The 15,369-nt window shown below is 35.1% G+C and overlaps 1 protein-coding gene across 1 annotated transcript in view; it reads right to left on the minus strand.

Moving 5' to 3' along the window:
* ptprs (protein tyrosine phosphatase receptor type S) overlaps positions 1-15,369 on the minus strand; it is a gene marked incomplete at its 3' end in the record, with an annotated part of 150,986 nt that overhangs the window by 53,518 nt on the left and 82,099 nt on the right. Inside the window, 1 exon segment of the mRNA NM_001141992.1 lies at positions 6,724-6,834. Coding sequence (NP_001135464.1) covers positions 6,724-6,834 — 111 coding nt within the window.

Raw genomic sequence — 15,369 nt, forward strand, 5'->3', positions numbered from 1 at the left:
ATATATAGAGACATGAAGCAAAAATTCATAGCAAAAGGGTTCCATAGATAAGGAATACACCCATCACAGCACAGATATTACACAAAAATTTATTAGTAATTTCTCATCTTTAACACATTTGAGGTTAGATGGAAGAAATTACATGGAGCTTTATATCACAGTGCTTAATCTATGGTTCCCACATTATTTCTGAGGTATTTCTTGAACTGTCCATCCTCATAGTGAATGCTGGGATGTGTTAAGCTGTGTAGTAACATCCTGGATCTGTAAAGAAGAAATCTAATGCTTATTAACACATAGGGATAGTGCTACTCTGATGTATGCGTCTAGTTACAGTGATACTGATAAATTACCTATAGATTTCCAGGTTTATATTAAGTGCAACACACATGAAAAGGAAAAGATGAGAAATCCTAATGAAATTTTTGTGGTTTTTGGGTGTAAAAACCCTAATAAAGCCTCTTATAATCTGACACGGTTTCATCGATAGATGCAGCTCTCAGAATCACAAACATCATGCAAAATAGGAATAAAAACTAAAAGGAAAAAAAGGAAAAACTGATAAATAATAAGAGGAAAGACAAAAAGGGGGTAAGACAGAAAAATGCAGAGGAATATAACATAAGGGCAACTAGCAAAAGCCCAAATTAATACTAAATATAGAAAAAAGTATTTGGGGTCGGAAAACCACCGTAATGCTTTATATTATAGCTGATGTGACTAAATGTGATAAACACATCATCACATCTAAACCCTCATGGAATATTCAACGAATTGTTCATAGTAAAACAAGGAGATGGACTTTTAAACGCTGAAAAAAGAACAGTGACATGTTCTGTGCATCCCCATTGCTGATAGGTGGATGCAGCTTTCAGACCTCACAAGTTAGAACATGGATCAAGGGGTTGAGGCAGCCCCAGTATTAGTGACTCTGTTCTCTGAAACTTTCCAATAGAAATACAGGACAAGCAGAAAAAGGCTCTGCCACAATTAAATGAACCCGTATAACTATTTTCTAGTTTGTTACATCATAAAGATGTTCAAAAGTAAATTAAATTAAAATCTGACCTGAAGGAACATGCTATTTAATTTAACAGTGTATAAGGTATATGTTGCACAACAATAAGCTGCCTACTTCATATTAAGCAAACATTTTTATATCTGTATTCTTCCTGTGATTAAAGTGCAAACTAATCTATTCTGACAGATGGAAGCTAACAGTTCTAAGATTCCAGTAAGAACATTCCACAAGAATTAAACATGAAAACATTTTTTTCTTATTGATTGTTTATCATTCCATTCCAATATTAACCCCACTCCATGAAACCATGACACAGAATATTTAAAAAGGTTTCCAAAGAACAGAGTCACAGAGCCCTGCCAAAACCTCAGGCACACCTAACGCACAATGAAAGGAAGTAGGAAAAAAGGATCATGCTGACAGAACAAAGAAGAAAAGTGCAAGTATTCTGATGGGGGCCGACATGTAACTGGTTTAGAGAGCAAAAATGGGAGAAAAGCTGACTGGAAAGATAGAGTCAGCAAACACTTTTATAGACTAACAGCAGCATGTGACATATACACTGTGTAGTCATGGGAATAGAACCGTAATCTCAACAGGTGTTTGGACATGAATTAAAAAAAATATAATTAGATGTAAATTCCTATATAATATATTGAAGTCTGAATGACAGGATTAATAAACTAGTTTTGAGAATTACTGTACTGTATACTGTATACACTTGAAATTTAGCATGGGACATTCACAGAGCACAGTTATAAAGGGACAATTTAGGAGAATGTCGGTCTGCAACTACCACCACAGGCAATGACAACTATGGCTACAATTTTAACTCAAACCAATGCGAAAAAGAAAACAAACAGCATACTCCATTCTGAACACACATGCAGCTGCAAATGTGATCACAGAACAAACAACAAAAATGTTATCAAATGTGAAGACATTATTTTAGGCTGATGCCACACGAGGCGTAGGGCTGATATTTTCGGCAAGCGGAAAAACGCTTGGCGAAAATTCAGCCCTACGCCTGCTACTTGTGCCTGCACGCGAATGAATGGAATACGCTCGGGTGCAGCACATGTAGCCGATATACGCATGAAAACGCGAGAGAATGCGTATATCGGCTACATGTGCCTGCACCCGAGCGTATTCCATTCATTCAGGTGCAGGCACAAGTAGCAGACGTAGGGCTGAATTTTCGCCAAGCGTTTCTCCGCTTGCCGAAAATATCAGCCCTACGCCTCGTGTGGCATCAGCCTTAAGGTTCTGCGGCGTTAACTCTGCCAATAAATACCTTAGTAAATGTAATTTTTGCATCAGCAAAGATTTTATGAATATCGCTATATTTGTTAAAATCAAACAAATTAATTATGTAACAAAACAACAAATCTAGTAACCATAAGCTTTTAAAGAGGAGTTAATTATGCATAAGAAACTATAGGGCATATTCCCATATATTTCTAGCGGCATCTCATATTTACTTAAAAAACGTAATTATGCCATTCCTAAGTGTAAATTGACCAGTAAATTTTAACCATACAAATGTAAAAGTCTCTGGCAAATGTATGCCATAAAGCAATGACACATGGGATAATAGCACGGAGGATATGACATAAATAATGAGATATAATCATGGCTGCTGCCTTTTTATGATGGTAGTTCACCTGCTTAGACCTGGCAACATTACTTTTGACAAATATTTGTGAATGTATTCATGTTAAAGAGCTGTATTATCAAAGATTTGCAATGGAGCTCTTTCGCCAGGTAAAAAATTAAAATGTGAATGCAAAATAATACACCAAAATATGCCAATGTTGCGGGGCAAACTTTCATTTTTGTAGAAAATACAAAATTAAATTTTCCCCATAAGGAAATAAATTACTTTTGTAAATATGCTCCCATGCAACTATTTTGCTGAACAAATTTAAAGGTATATACTAGGCAGGCAAAAGCACATACAAAGCATAAGGGTTATTTTGTGTTTGAGTAAGTATCATGAAGGATATTTTTCACTGCATCATTTCATCCCAGAAATGAAACAAATTGGCAGCAAAGTTACAAAATATATTAACTGACAAGTATGCATGTAGGGTTTTGGAAGGTGAGTGCTCTGTGAGTGTTCATCTTTCTTTCCATGATTTAAAAAAAAAAAAAAAAAAAGTTATTGGGAAACAACCACTGACTTTTCAAGCCCCGATTCAGAGATGATAAAAAAAAAAGTAGAACTTTAAAAAAAGAACTAACAACAATAATAAAAATGAAAAAAGGGAAGAAAAATAAAGAAAAAAAAATTGTTAACAAAAACAGTTAGATGTTAGCATTGGAAGCATAAAAGAGTAAAATGATGTCAATGCACTCCAACAATCAGCAAGCGGAGGCTCCAAACAGGGTGGGATACAGCAGATATTATCAAACCATTTTGGCGAGACAGGAGTTATTCCGTCTTACTCCAAAATGAAGAAGGGAGGGAAAGAAGGAGGGGAGCCAAAAATGTGCAGCCTCTACATTACTAGTGCAGATTAGATTACACCTGTCCTCCCCTTCACAGAGAGGTTCCCTACACTAACACTGGCAACATCCCAAACATTTAATTAATTTATAACATATTAACATAATTTCACTCCTTTTCACTTCAATTTAGTTCAATGATTCATACATTTTTTCTGTTTCACGTAAAGTTTTAAAATACTGGTGGAACATGAAATTTACGATAATCATAAACAGAGTTAAAAGGTGTAATCTAATATTTGCTCTAAAAAAAACAAAAAAACACACAATACAAAAAAGGTGTAAGAAACAGGTAAGTCAAGTAACGTTTAGCACAGTGTTCCTGCCCTATGCCATTACTTACTTATACCTAGAAAGGATTTGTATTTACTGCTATTAGGGGAGCCTAACCTAAGTAACTTTTTTTCTGGAATAAAAAAAAAATGAAAAACCATGGGTAGAAACAGAAATATGAATAAATATGAATAGCATTTTAACAGCTATCTCAATCACAACTTCTAAGAGGAGTATATGTGGGAGTAAATGTATTTTAACCTTGTGTGCAAGGTATAATTTGTTGAGCATTAAAACTACAACAAAACTTCAAATTTGTTGGTGCAGTTTATGATTACTCTGTGCATATTAAGTTCAGGAGGCATCACTAATGTTCAACCATTACGAAAATGTCTTGAAAATGAGACTGACTTGCAAATAAAATCCATGCACTTAATATAATTATGAAAAAGTTTGGTTCTTCTATTTAAAAAAATAAATAAATAAAAGGGGCGTTATCGAAGCTGTAAAAGTTTATTGTTTTGGTCTGAAAAAGACATACTAGGTTTAGCTAATTACAGTACTTTCATAAAAAAAATGAAAAGGGCTTGTGCCAATTAACATACTTTTTACACATCAGTACTTAATGGTGCATGCAATATACCAGAAGATGAATTAATAAAATCACTAAATATTATAGTATCCATTAACATTTTAATACCCCAGGCTCCATATAATTAGTGATTTACAAGATAACCACTGATAAGGCCCATTTTTCTGTAAAACTTTTTACTCATAACTAGATTATATTTTCTGCTATTTAAAAGTTCACCACTGTTTTCAAGTGTACATACAATATTTGTTACTGATGACAGTGACCCTTTCATGAAATGGAATAGGAAGTCTACACTAATTGCTAGTGTAAGGAATATTAAAACAGACAGTATATTTATTTTCATCACAGGGCAGGAACAGAGGCTTTTTGCAAATGTGCTGATTATCACAAGACAGCAAAACAAAACTATTTCAATAGAAAGAACACATATTAGCAGCTAAATACAATAAGGAATAAAAATAGCAAAGAAAAAAAAGGCATGCAAAGGTAGTTACATTCTTCTTTCATGCATCAGGCTCTGTGCCCAAGCACCCAATAACCATGACGACAAATGTGCAAAAACCCAGCAACATTACCAAAGGATGCATAGAGAGGTCTCACAATGCAATATCATCTCAGTCCCCAAAGCCCATAGACAGAAGTACTGTCCTTCACTGAAAGATTTCTTTGCTTTTTTTTCGTTAGTTTTAAGAATGTAAAAATGTGGGTAAGAACGTAAAAGAAAAAAACACACCAACCTTCTCGTAGCTCTGAGGGATGTTAAGGGGTTTGATGCAGAACACAATGACATGAGGAGAAGAGAAAAAATAGGGGAGACACAGAGAGAGTAAAAAAAGACCTTCTCCAGGCTTTCAGCTGCAAAGTGACTAATCCATTTCTTTAATTGTCTAAATAATAACACATCTTTTTTCTGGAAAAATACCTTTTGATCTGGTACGTCTTCCCACCCAGTTCCTAATATCGTGTTAACCAAGTGCAAACTCGGTCACAGCACTTCTGTACAGTAACAGTAAAGTGTTGAAAAATATAATACAGGTATATGACCCATTATCCAGAATGCTCGGGACCAAGGGTATTCCGGATAAGGGGGTCTTTCTGTAATTTGGATCTTGATACCTTAAGTCTACTAAAAAAAAAAATGAATAAAACGTTAATTAAACCCAATAGGATTATTTTGCATCCAGTAAGGAATAAATATATCTTAGTTGGGATCAAATACTGTTTTATTTTTACAGAGAAAAAGGAAATCAATTTTAAAAATCTGAATTATTTGATTAAAATAGAGTCTATGGGAGACAGCCTTTCTGTAATTAGGAGCTTTCTGGATATCAGGTTTCCGAATAAGGGATCCCATACCTGTACATACTTATACCAAGTTCCATTCTTTAGCACATACTGTCCCATTATTTTGTTGCTTACCAAATTATCCTCTATTAATCTTTTTACTTCCGTTTATAACAACTAACATTTATTTGTTAAAAAAACACAAGGACTGTGTAAAACAAATGGGTGTGCATTATAAAAATACAATCGTTTCACTCCCCATAAAACATAGCAGCTGAATGTTTTGTCCCATATATGACAATCAAATTTATGTAGGTATTGTGTACAAAATCCTTTTTCTGTATTATTAAACCTAAAACAGAATAGGGAAACTGGCGGCTACAAACATTAACAATAAATAACTAATTATGCACTCCTAAGAACAAGTAAGCCATTTTCAAGAAGTAGAAAATCACCTAATGAATCTCTGCAAAACAGTTTTTACTGGCTATCAAAAGGTTAAAGATTTGCTAACACATTCATGAATGCAAATATTAATAAGAGGGTAAAGTGCATTCAATAAATTTTCCCAAAATAATTGTCCTTATAAAGAAGAAAATAATAAAAGGAATCCAGTGATCTGGATTTTGTCACTGGGTCATGCTTTTTATGACTGACTGCCTATTGGTTAATAATAATTTTTACCTTTAGTGACACTACTATTGGACTTTAATTAATCAGATTTGAATTATTTATGGTACAAACAGTTAGTAATTAATTTCTATACCTAAACTGGCTGGAAGGCATATTATTTTGTGCAGGAAACTATTGTTACAGAGGAAGATCGAGTCTTTTGATGAGTATTCAGCATACCAGTTAAATATAACCAAGGATATCCTTGTGCAAGGCATTTGGTCTCTATTTTAAAACTTAAAAGCCAACAAACATGTGTAAATGTCGCTTTAGATATAAAAAGAATCATGGTTAGTATCAGACTCAAGCTGCAGCAGGTGCCTTGTAACAGTTCATATCACTCAGCATGCACAGCTGAGTCACTTCCTACCTCTCACGTAAAGATTAGCAGGTGAAGAATAGCGAACTCCAGCACTGTTGGTAGCCACACATTCGTACTTCCCCTGATCTGTCTCCTCACTGTTCTCAATCTGTAATGCACCTAAAGTTAAAAAAAAAAAATGACAGCATGGAAATTAAAACTACATTTAAAATTTTAGATAATTTTTCCTGGTTGCAAAATATACAAGTTCCAATCTGGAATTCATCTGACATTTCCAACCGAAGAATATTTTGTATTCATAGTAAAGATGAAAACCTAATGACAAAAAATGTAACCGTAGTTGACAAAAAAAACAGCAATATGAACAATTAGGTATATCATATCAAATTAAATGCACCTTACAGCAAGAAAATTTGATCAATACATATATTTTTACTTACACACACACAAATTATTTTGCTGCTCATTTAAAAATGTTTGAAACAAGCTAGTTAAATGAAAATATATTTTTCACTGTATTCTAATATCAGGTACGCAAACAACTAAATCAACAGAGTAAATATTGGATGTACAAATGACAAATCTATTAAAACTGCACAAAATATTAAATACGGTGTACACGTGAGACTGGCTATTTAAAGACTACCTGTATCATTCAAAACAAACAATTTTTAATGACAGGATATCCTTAACTTTTCAAAATGTTAGCTATTCTGATGATATACATCTAAGGGTGATGACAAAAGTGGCAATGCAGAACTTTTTGTCACCCAAGGCAATTAATAACTCCATGCTAAGAATTGCTGACCATTTGATTTGAATGGCATTAACCTGGAATTAATGTGAAGTAATTACTATTTATGAATAATAATGTGGTGTTCAGAAGGCTTTGACGTTCACCCACTGGTGCTACTGATCATCCAGTCAAAAAAATTCCCAGATATGCTACGTGTGCCCCTTTGTGCCAGTTCTAGACCTTCCTTTTCCCTGCCCCTGCATAGCAAAGTATCGATCACTCGAAAAAGCGCAAAATGAAATTAATAAATAAAACAAACCAACCAACATAAGATAGAACACATACTGGCAAGGAGAAAAATAGGAAGCTAAAGGAGAGAAGACTTGGTGAGTGACAGGTCAACTTGTGCCTTACCTCGTATTGGAGTATTTTCTGTAATGAAAGCAAAGAAGAGAAGTGACAGTGGTGAGGAATCACACATAGTCTTTCAGGCAGGCAGCCAGCCAAAAAAGGACCAGTATCCAAGAGGTTTAAAATTCTTAACTGGGGTTATACACTTAAGTTCAGTACCATTTAAGAAATGCTATATATGTGAATTTTACGTAGTATAAATACAAAGTCAAAAAACCTAAGAAATTTGCAAGCAGGTAATTCATTGCTACCAGCACAATCAAAAAGTAATGCTTTATTTCCTGGTAATAAATATATATTTTAGGGCAAGTGTACCTCAAAATTTTATAGGTACTATAAAAAATGTATCATTTTATGTTGAGAAGTAAATGCTGAATTACCCGTATCCACAATAATCTTTGTATGCAAGGATCATAATGGTCTATGTGCAAATAAATGAATAAAAAAAGTGCATGGTTTAAAGACACTGGCAGTAATATTGCCTATTCATTTTAAAGGCACAGTATACCCTCTAGTTTAGCATGAGTTCAATAAATAGTGCTTGTGTTGCACATATTAAATAATTATTTATATTATGAAAATTATGTAACCATGAAAATTCTATGATGTGTTATTTCTTGAGCTAAATGGGGCAAAAGGGGAAATTAAACCTACTTTATGTTTGGTCCTTGTCAGGCAGAATATTAAATTACCATTGTACAGATAAACCCCATGAATAATGGATCCTTCTAACAAAACAGTCACAATGAAAGATGAAGAGATGGGACTGTATGCTAGTAATTTAATTATCAACCTCTGAAGGACCAAATATAATAAACCAAAGTAACAGAAACCATATATTTTTTTTTGTGACGAACAAACAACAGGTATGTTCACCTGATCTATTTGTTTAACCCTTGTTGAACAAGGTGGTATACTATTACACCTAAACTATTCACTATTTAAACTGCTATATGGCAAATAGGGTCATTGAACAAAGTCATTGGGCAGTAGTATCACCTAAAAGAAAATAAAAAGAGGCAGAATACAAACTATATAGACTAGAAATTAATTTAAGAGAATAGTTTTATTGTATCAAGACATTATACTGTATGCAGGAAAGGAGTAGTTACCAGGTGCTATGGCTATTACAAATAATAGCTGTGTGTGCTCCTGACAAGTCATACTTGTCCCTTTTGTCCATATTATTATTATTATTTTTTAAATATTTTCTACAATGTACGTAGATTGTACATAGATGGGCAATGGGTTCATGAGCAGACCCATTGTATACCATGAATTTTATGAAAATAAAGTGAGGTATATATTTGGATATCTATTTAAAAAAATAGATTTGAAAGGAGTTTAATCCAACGTAGGTATAGGTGCCTCAGATGACTGTTCTTTGAAAGCAGGTGAAATCTATTCTAAATTATAGTAAGCAGTCAGTAAACTGTGGGTATATGTTAATTTCAGTATTCTATATCACAGCTATTTAGGCTCTTAAAGTTAAGAGGCAGCTTTTTGCCGCCCTGGTAACTGGCAACTCAGTGCTGCCTGAGGCAAGGTTCTTACCTTGCTTCATGACACGAGCAGCCCTGCTCCTGCTAACAATACAGTCACAATAGAGAAGGCGTTGTATACTGGTAATATATTATTAACCTTTCCTTTTAATGAAGACCTAATTATACTATTCTATAGTATGGTTTAACATACCTCTCTACATTTGAAAAGTGTAAAAAGGGACAAAAAGATTTTTGACCCTGCCCATTTTTGCAACCGCACCCCCTAAATACCACTCCCATTTTACTAAATTTGGCAGGTTATTTAATGCCTGAACACATTTCTGGGGGATTTTGGGGTCTTGTTTTATGTGGTATTACAGTTATTTTGACCTTTAAGCTGCAAGTCTCAGTTCCCCCAATGGACCTATTTAGCTTATTAGTGACAATTGTATCTAAGTGCAGGTGTAGCTGTTACGTTTTCTGTGCTCTCTGCCACAACCATACTTATTAAGTTAAACTCAGCATTCAGTGCAGGAGATCAAAGAGAAACGAGGGGCTTTTCAGTAAGAATCCAGGACTGCGGGCTGAGCTGTTAAAATCGGAACTGTTGTGCGAAAATCAGGACAGTTGAAGGTATGGTGTTTAGTTGGGCATAGTGGGAAAGTGGGCATACTGTTCCTTTAATTTATATAATTCTATTGACTCTATTTGCAACATATCTATATTGGTGAATACTGACTAATTTCTGATGAGGAACGTAAAATTGTTACGCTTACTTAAATATTATGGTCCGTCTCAGTATGATGTGATACAATAAAATATATTCAGGCTTCTTAAAGGATAAGTATAATACTTAAAGCAATATAATAAGAGTCACTAGAGGACAGAAGCTATTTTTTGTCAGAACTTCACTTGGGCTTAAGTAAAAGAGGTATATATACAGTATCTAGACTTCGAGATAATTATGCAGTTTTTCTTTTTACACAAACATATGTGATTGCACATATGGAAAGCCTATCTATTTGTTTACCAGTTCCCCACCACCCTACCAGACTCTCACTGTAACAAACCCCCTCCCTTACCTTGTTCTAAAGTGAAGTGGCACATTCTGGTAATTGAAAACCCTCTGCTTTCCTGAAAATCAGTGCACAACCTACTATGTAAAGTTCAAACATTCTTCACTTTACAATAGAACAATGTGACAGGGAGGGGAGGGGGTTGCATTACACCAGTGATCCCCAACCAGTGGCTTATGAGAAACAAGTTGCTCACCAACCCCTTGGATGTTGCTCCCAGTGGCCTCAAAGCATGTGCTCATTTCTGAATTCCTGACATGGAGGCAAATTTTAGTTTCATAAAAACTATGTGTACTGCCATACAGAGCCTCCTGTAGGCTGTCAGCCCACATAGGGGCTTACCAAATAACCAATCACAGCCCATATTTGGCATCCCATGAACTTTTTTTTTTGTTAATGCTCACATTGCTCCCCAGCTCTTTTTGCAATTGAATATGGCTCACGAGTATAAATGTTAGGGATCCTTGCATTACAGTGTAAAAAACCTTTCAAAATAATGATAATTATCATGGTTTCCTGCAATCCATGGAATGAAGTATGTTTGTGTACAAAAAGTACAACTGCTAGAAGGTTAGATACTACTTAAGTACTTTTTTTTCTACATAAGCCCGACTGAACGAGTTTATGTAAAAGAGGAGGGAAATATTTTATCTATATTCCTATACACTGATATACATATTTTATATACAAGTCTGAAAATTAATAAAAATGTGTTATGTAGCGAGACCTTCTTTAAGAACTTGTTTGGAGATTATTAAGAAACGTCATGCTAAAGAATGTGGAACTTTGGACTTTTTGCTTATATTTTCTGTTTGCCTTGCTCCCAGCCAACTGTTTAGTGTGCACCTTAGGGTTATGAATGCATGCACACACACGCACACAAATGGGTGCTTAATTAAATAATGTAATACGTGTGAGAAGGATTAACACACTAACTTTTAAATATAGTGCTAGTTTATTTTAAGTTGGTGTACTGATCCTTCTCAAGTCTGTATTATATAAAATATTACATATACACAGAAAGAATTTGGCACTTAGTCGGGAAAAAAAAGACAAATTTTTAACTAGTGAATAAGAACCAATATATCACCGCCCCTTGTAAACCTTTGTCAAGGTCACAAGTATGTGTGCAAATCATTCACAAATTACTGTAAATTATTTAATTCAACTGAAAAATAAGTCTGAAGTGGACAAAATCAGGTTAGCTCAATCCTTTTACTTTTAAGATTGTAAAACTTTGCTACTCCATTCAGAACTTAACATATCCTTTTAGATAACTTTTTCATGAATAGGCTTTCTAGATCTGTTTATGTAGAGTTTCTATCGCTCGTATGCAAACTGCTTCACTTGTTTCAGATTTAAAGGATGCCTTCTCTCAACAGCAGTTTTTATATAACTTAACAAGTGTTAGATGGAAATTAGATCTGGATTCATTTTCATTATTGCCCCACTTCAGAACACTCCAGCATTCATTTTGGCCTTAACCATTCCTGGGTAATTTCAAAAATGTGCTTTTGATGCTACTTGTAAACCAAAGATCTGTGGCAAAGACCCAGTGGCCTTAGTAATCTCCTGATTTCATTATGCCATGCACAGACTCAAAGTACCCAGTTCTGGGGGCAGCAAAGTAACCCTAAAACATCAGTAAACTGTCTCCAAATTATTTTTTTTTCCTTTGAAGACTTTTTTCTTTTTTGTCTCATCATGATTGTTCAATTCTGTTGGTAAAACTTGTGTGGTAAACTTTATTCAACCTTCATTGTGTAAATCTTTGTTATGTTAATAAGCAGTAGGATCTTCCTTGGTTTCCTATTATACACAGCCCCCCTTTCATTCAGTTGGAGACAGATAGTTTAAGATAAAAAATGTTGTACCTAGTATCTAAAGGTTAGTTCAAATCTGTCTGGCATTTGATCAAGGTCCTTTTACAATATGAACAATTCGTTTCTGCAATCGCTGCTTAATTTTTCCTCTTGCATCCATTGTGGCTGGGGTGAATTCTATCTTTGCCCCTTTAGCAACTTTTTTTAGACAAAGTGTGACCCTTTGTGACCTCTAGGGAGTCATATAAGGATACTTCTCATTTTTTACGTAATATACAGCAACTTGAATTAGGAAAGTGTGAGGTTGTGTAAGCAGCCCTTGATGTGAATAGCCTGTATACTTCCATGAGGTGGTGCGGGATGTTCTGATTATAGCCCATTACAAACATGTTTCTTTTTGGAGTTGCTTTCTGTGGTACAACATATACATAACTATTTTTTGTTTCAGGGTACCATTTTTCTCCAACTACAGGGCACTGCAATGGAATCCAACGTCACACCCACCTATGCCAAAATATTCATGAATTATTTTGAAACTCAGTATGCATATATTCATGCGTTGTTTCAAGTGGTGGCAATATAGCGATGATTTGTTGGTAATATAAGGTGAGCGACGTTGGATCCTTGTTGGTATTTAAGGATTACTTGGAAACCTGTGTTCAATCCATTGGTTTTACATTTACATATAGTACCGAGTAAGTTACCTTTTTGGACACTACAGTTTACTGTAAAGGTGGAAGGTTATTAACTGATTTGTATGTGGAACTGACAGATCACAATAATTTATTGCGGTTTGCATATCCTGGGGCTAATGTTTCCTCTCTTCCTAGGTCCCAACTCCTCCAGGTCAAACGTATAGTATCAGATGAAGAAAGACTCTACAAGGTTAGATGAGATAAAATCCAAGTTTGCACAAAGGGGATATCCATCAGAGTTGTTAAAGAATAAGTAAACCTTTCTTTTTCCTATCAGTAAAATTAAACAGCCTCCAGAATTACCTACCTTTGTCCCAGCATTAAGAGCGACCTGGCTCCTCAGAAGTTGATCGTTCCCTTTGCTTCCTTGTGAAGAGTGAAGCCCCGCCCCCACTTCCTGTTAAGGTCTCTCATCACTTCGAATACTGTAGTCGAAGTGGAGAGCCTTCTGCGCATGCTTGGAGGCAGCAGGAGCCAGTCTGTACATTATCAGGGTTTTTTTGTTTATTTTTTTTTATCAGAAACCTGAACAGGAAGTGGGGCCGAGGCTTCACTCTGCACAAGGAAGCAAAGGAAACGATCAATTTCTAATTGAGGAGCCAAGTCACTCTCAATGCTGGGACAAAGGTAGGTAATTCTGGAGGTGAGAAGATTAGATTGTGGGACTATTATACAGGAAAAGACACATAGTTGTAATAAACTGACTAGCATACCGTTTCTACACACATACCATCCTGGTATGCGCAAGATTCTTCAGATTATATATAAACATTAGCCTCTTTAACAAAGGGCATATCCTGAGGTCCCTGAGATTAAAGTACTGCCTTTGCTATCTTATAGACATCCCCACTATTTATGCGATAGGCTGGTAAGAGCCGGTTTGGGTACTAAACGTAATTATTTACAGCTGTTACAGGTACCTTTCAGAAATGGCATGTACCCTTGTGGTAGATATAATCAGTGCTATAGTGTAATATGCACAGATTTTTTTTACCCATCCATATTCTGGACGCAAGTTTGCAATAAAAGGTCACTATACATGTGAATCGGAATGTGTGGTTTATTTAATCAAGTGTCATCGTGGACTTGCATATGAGGGGGAAATGATCCAACCTGTACGTGATAGGATTAGTCAACACAAATCCAGTATTAGGAAGGAGGTGGCGAAGATACCGGTTCCGGCGCATTTCTGTACAGCTCACCATACTGCGACTACGCTGAGCTTTTCTTGTAATAGAGTCTGTTTCCCCCCACCCCTACATACTTTGTGTGTTATATCTTCATTATCTTGTTACTTGACAAACAGGTGGGAGCCTCAAAAGGTTTTAACATATCTGCACAGTGCAGTAAAAATTTTCATTTTTTTTTTTTCGGTTATTTGAGTCTGTACCTTTTTGTTTTTCTATATATATCTCAAATTAACCTTACAATCTAGTTACAGTGAAATCATTAGTGAAGCTCTTAGATGTTTTAATAATGAATAAGGATGGAATTTTGATAACTGATATTTACAGAAAGGAAAGTGATCGTAATTCACTACTCTCTTTTTCTAGTTTCTATCCGGAACATGTTAAAAAAATTTTTACACAAATTAGGGGAATCATTTCTGATAATATGTTATGCACGGAGAGATGCTACAGATGTGGTTAGAGGCACAGGGCTATCCATCTAGTATATATAACAGAAAAAATAAGGATTCTTAGGTTTGCACAATGCTCAACGAGTGGATCCACAAGTGGCCTTTGTGACTAGTTTTAATGATGCTATCAAGAGCACTGCATGTTCTATTAAGAAACATTGGCCTTTAATATGACAGGCATATCCCTCAGATACCTGAATTTCAATTATCCCCTCTCATTTCCTATAAAAGGTAATTTACACTTAGGAACAAGTTGGTTAGAGCCGCGCCTAAAAAGGTCCATTTTACATTCTTAGGAATACCTAGACTAGATTTGTACTGCTAGGCTCTAATGTTGAAATAAATAGTATGTAAATAGTCATATAGGGGATATTATACTTGCAATTCAGATTTTTGTGTTAATCTTCTGCGATGCCCATGTGGCGTAATATATATTGGTGAGAGAGTACAGAAAATACGGGATTGTATATCACAACATTAATAAACACATTAATAAACAAATTAATAAACATTGTGACATATGCCTGCCTTTAAGAATGTATACTTATACATTTGTTGTTTTTTGTGCTGTACATATATTTTGATGGTAATTTGTAAACTGGGTTGAAATTCTATAGTGTAAACTGGTCAATAAACTATGGTACATAACTTTCTTAGTAACTTTATGTTTAAAAATGGGTCATGTGGTAATATCAGGTGATCTTATGATTGCTATAAAGTTGTGACAAACTATCTAGACCATGGTCCGCGGCCCCCCACCTCTCTGGCTGCTTTAATGGCTTACCTTTGTGTAGGCTTTAAATGGTACCAGTAATGAGATTAACTGCCCC

The sequence above is a fragment of the Xenopus tropicalis genome, chromosome 1 (genome assembly GCF_000004195.4).
Source record: "Xenopus tropicalis strain Nigerian chromosome 1, UCB_Xtro_10.0, whole genome shotgun sequence".
NCBI lineage: Eukaryota > Metazoa > Chordata > Amphibia > Anura > Pipidae > Xenopus > Xenopus tropicalis.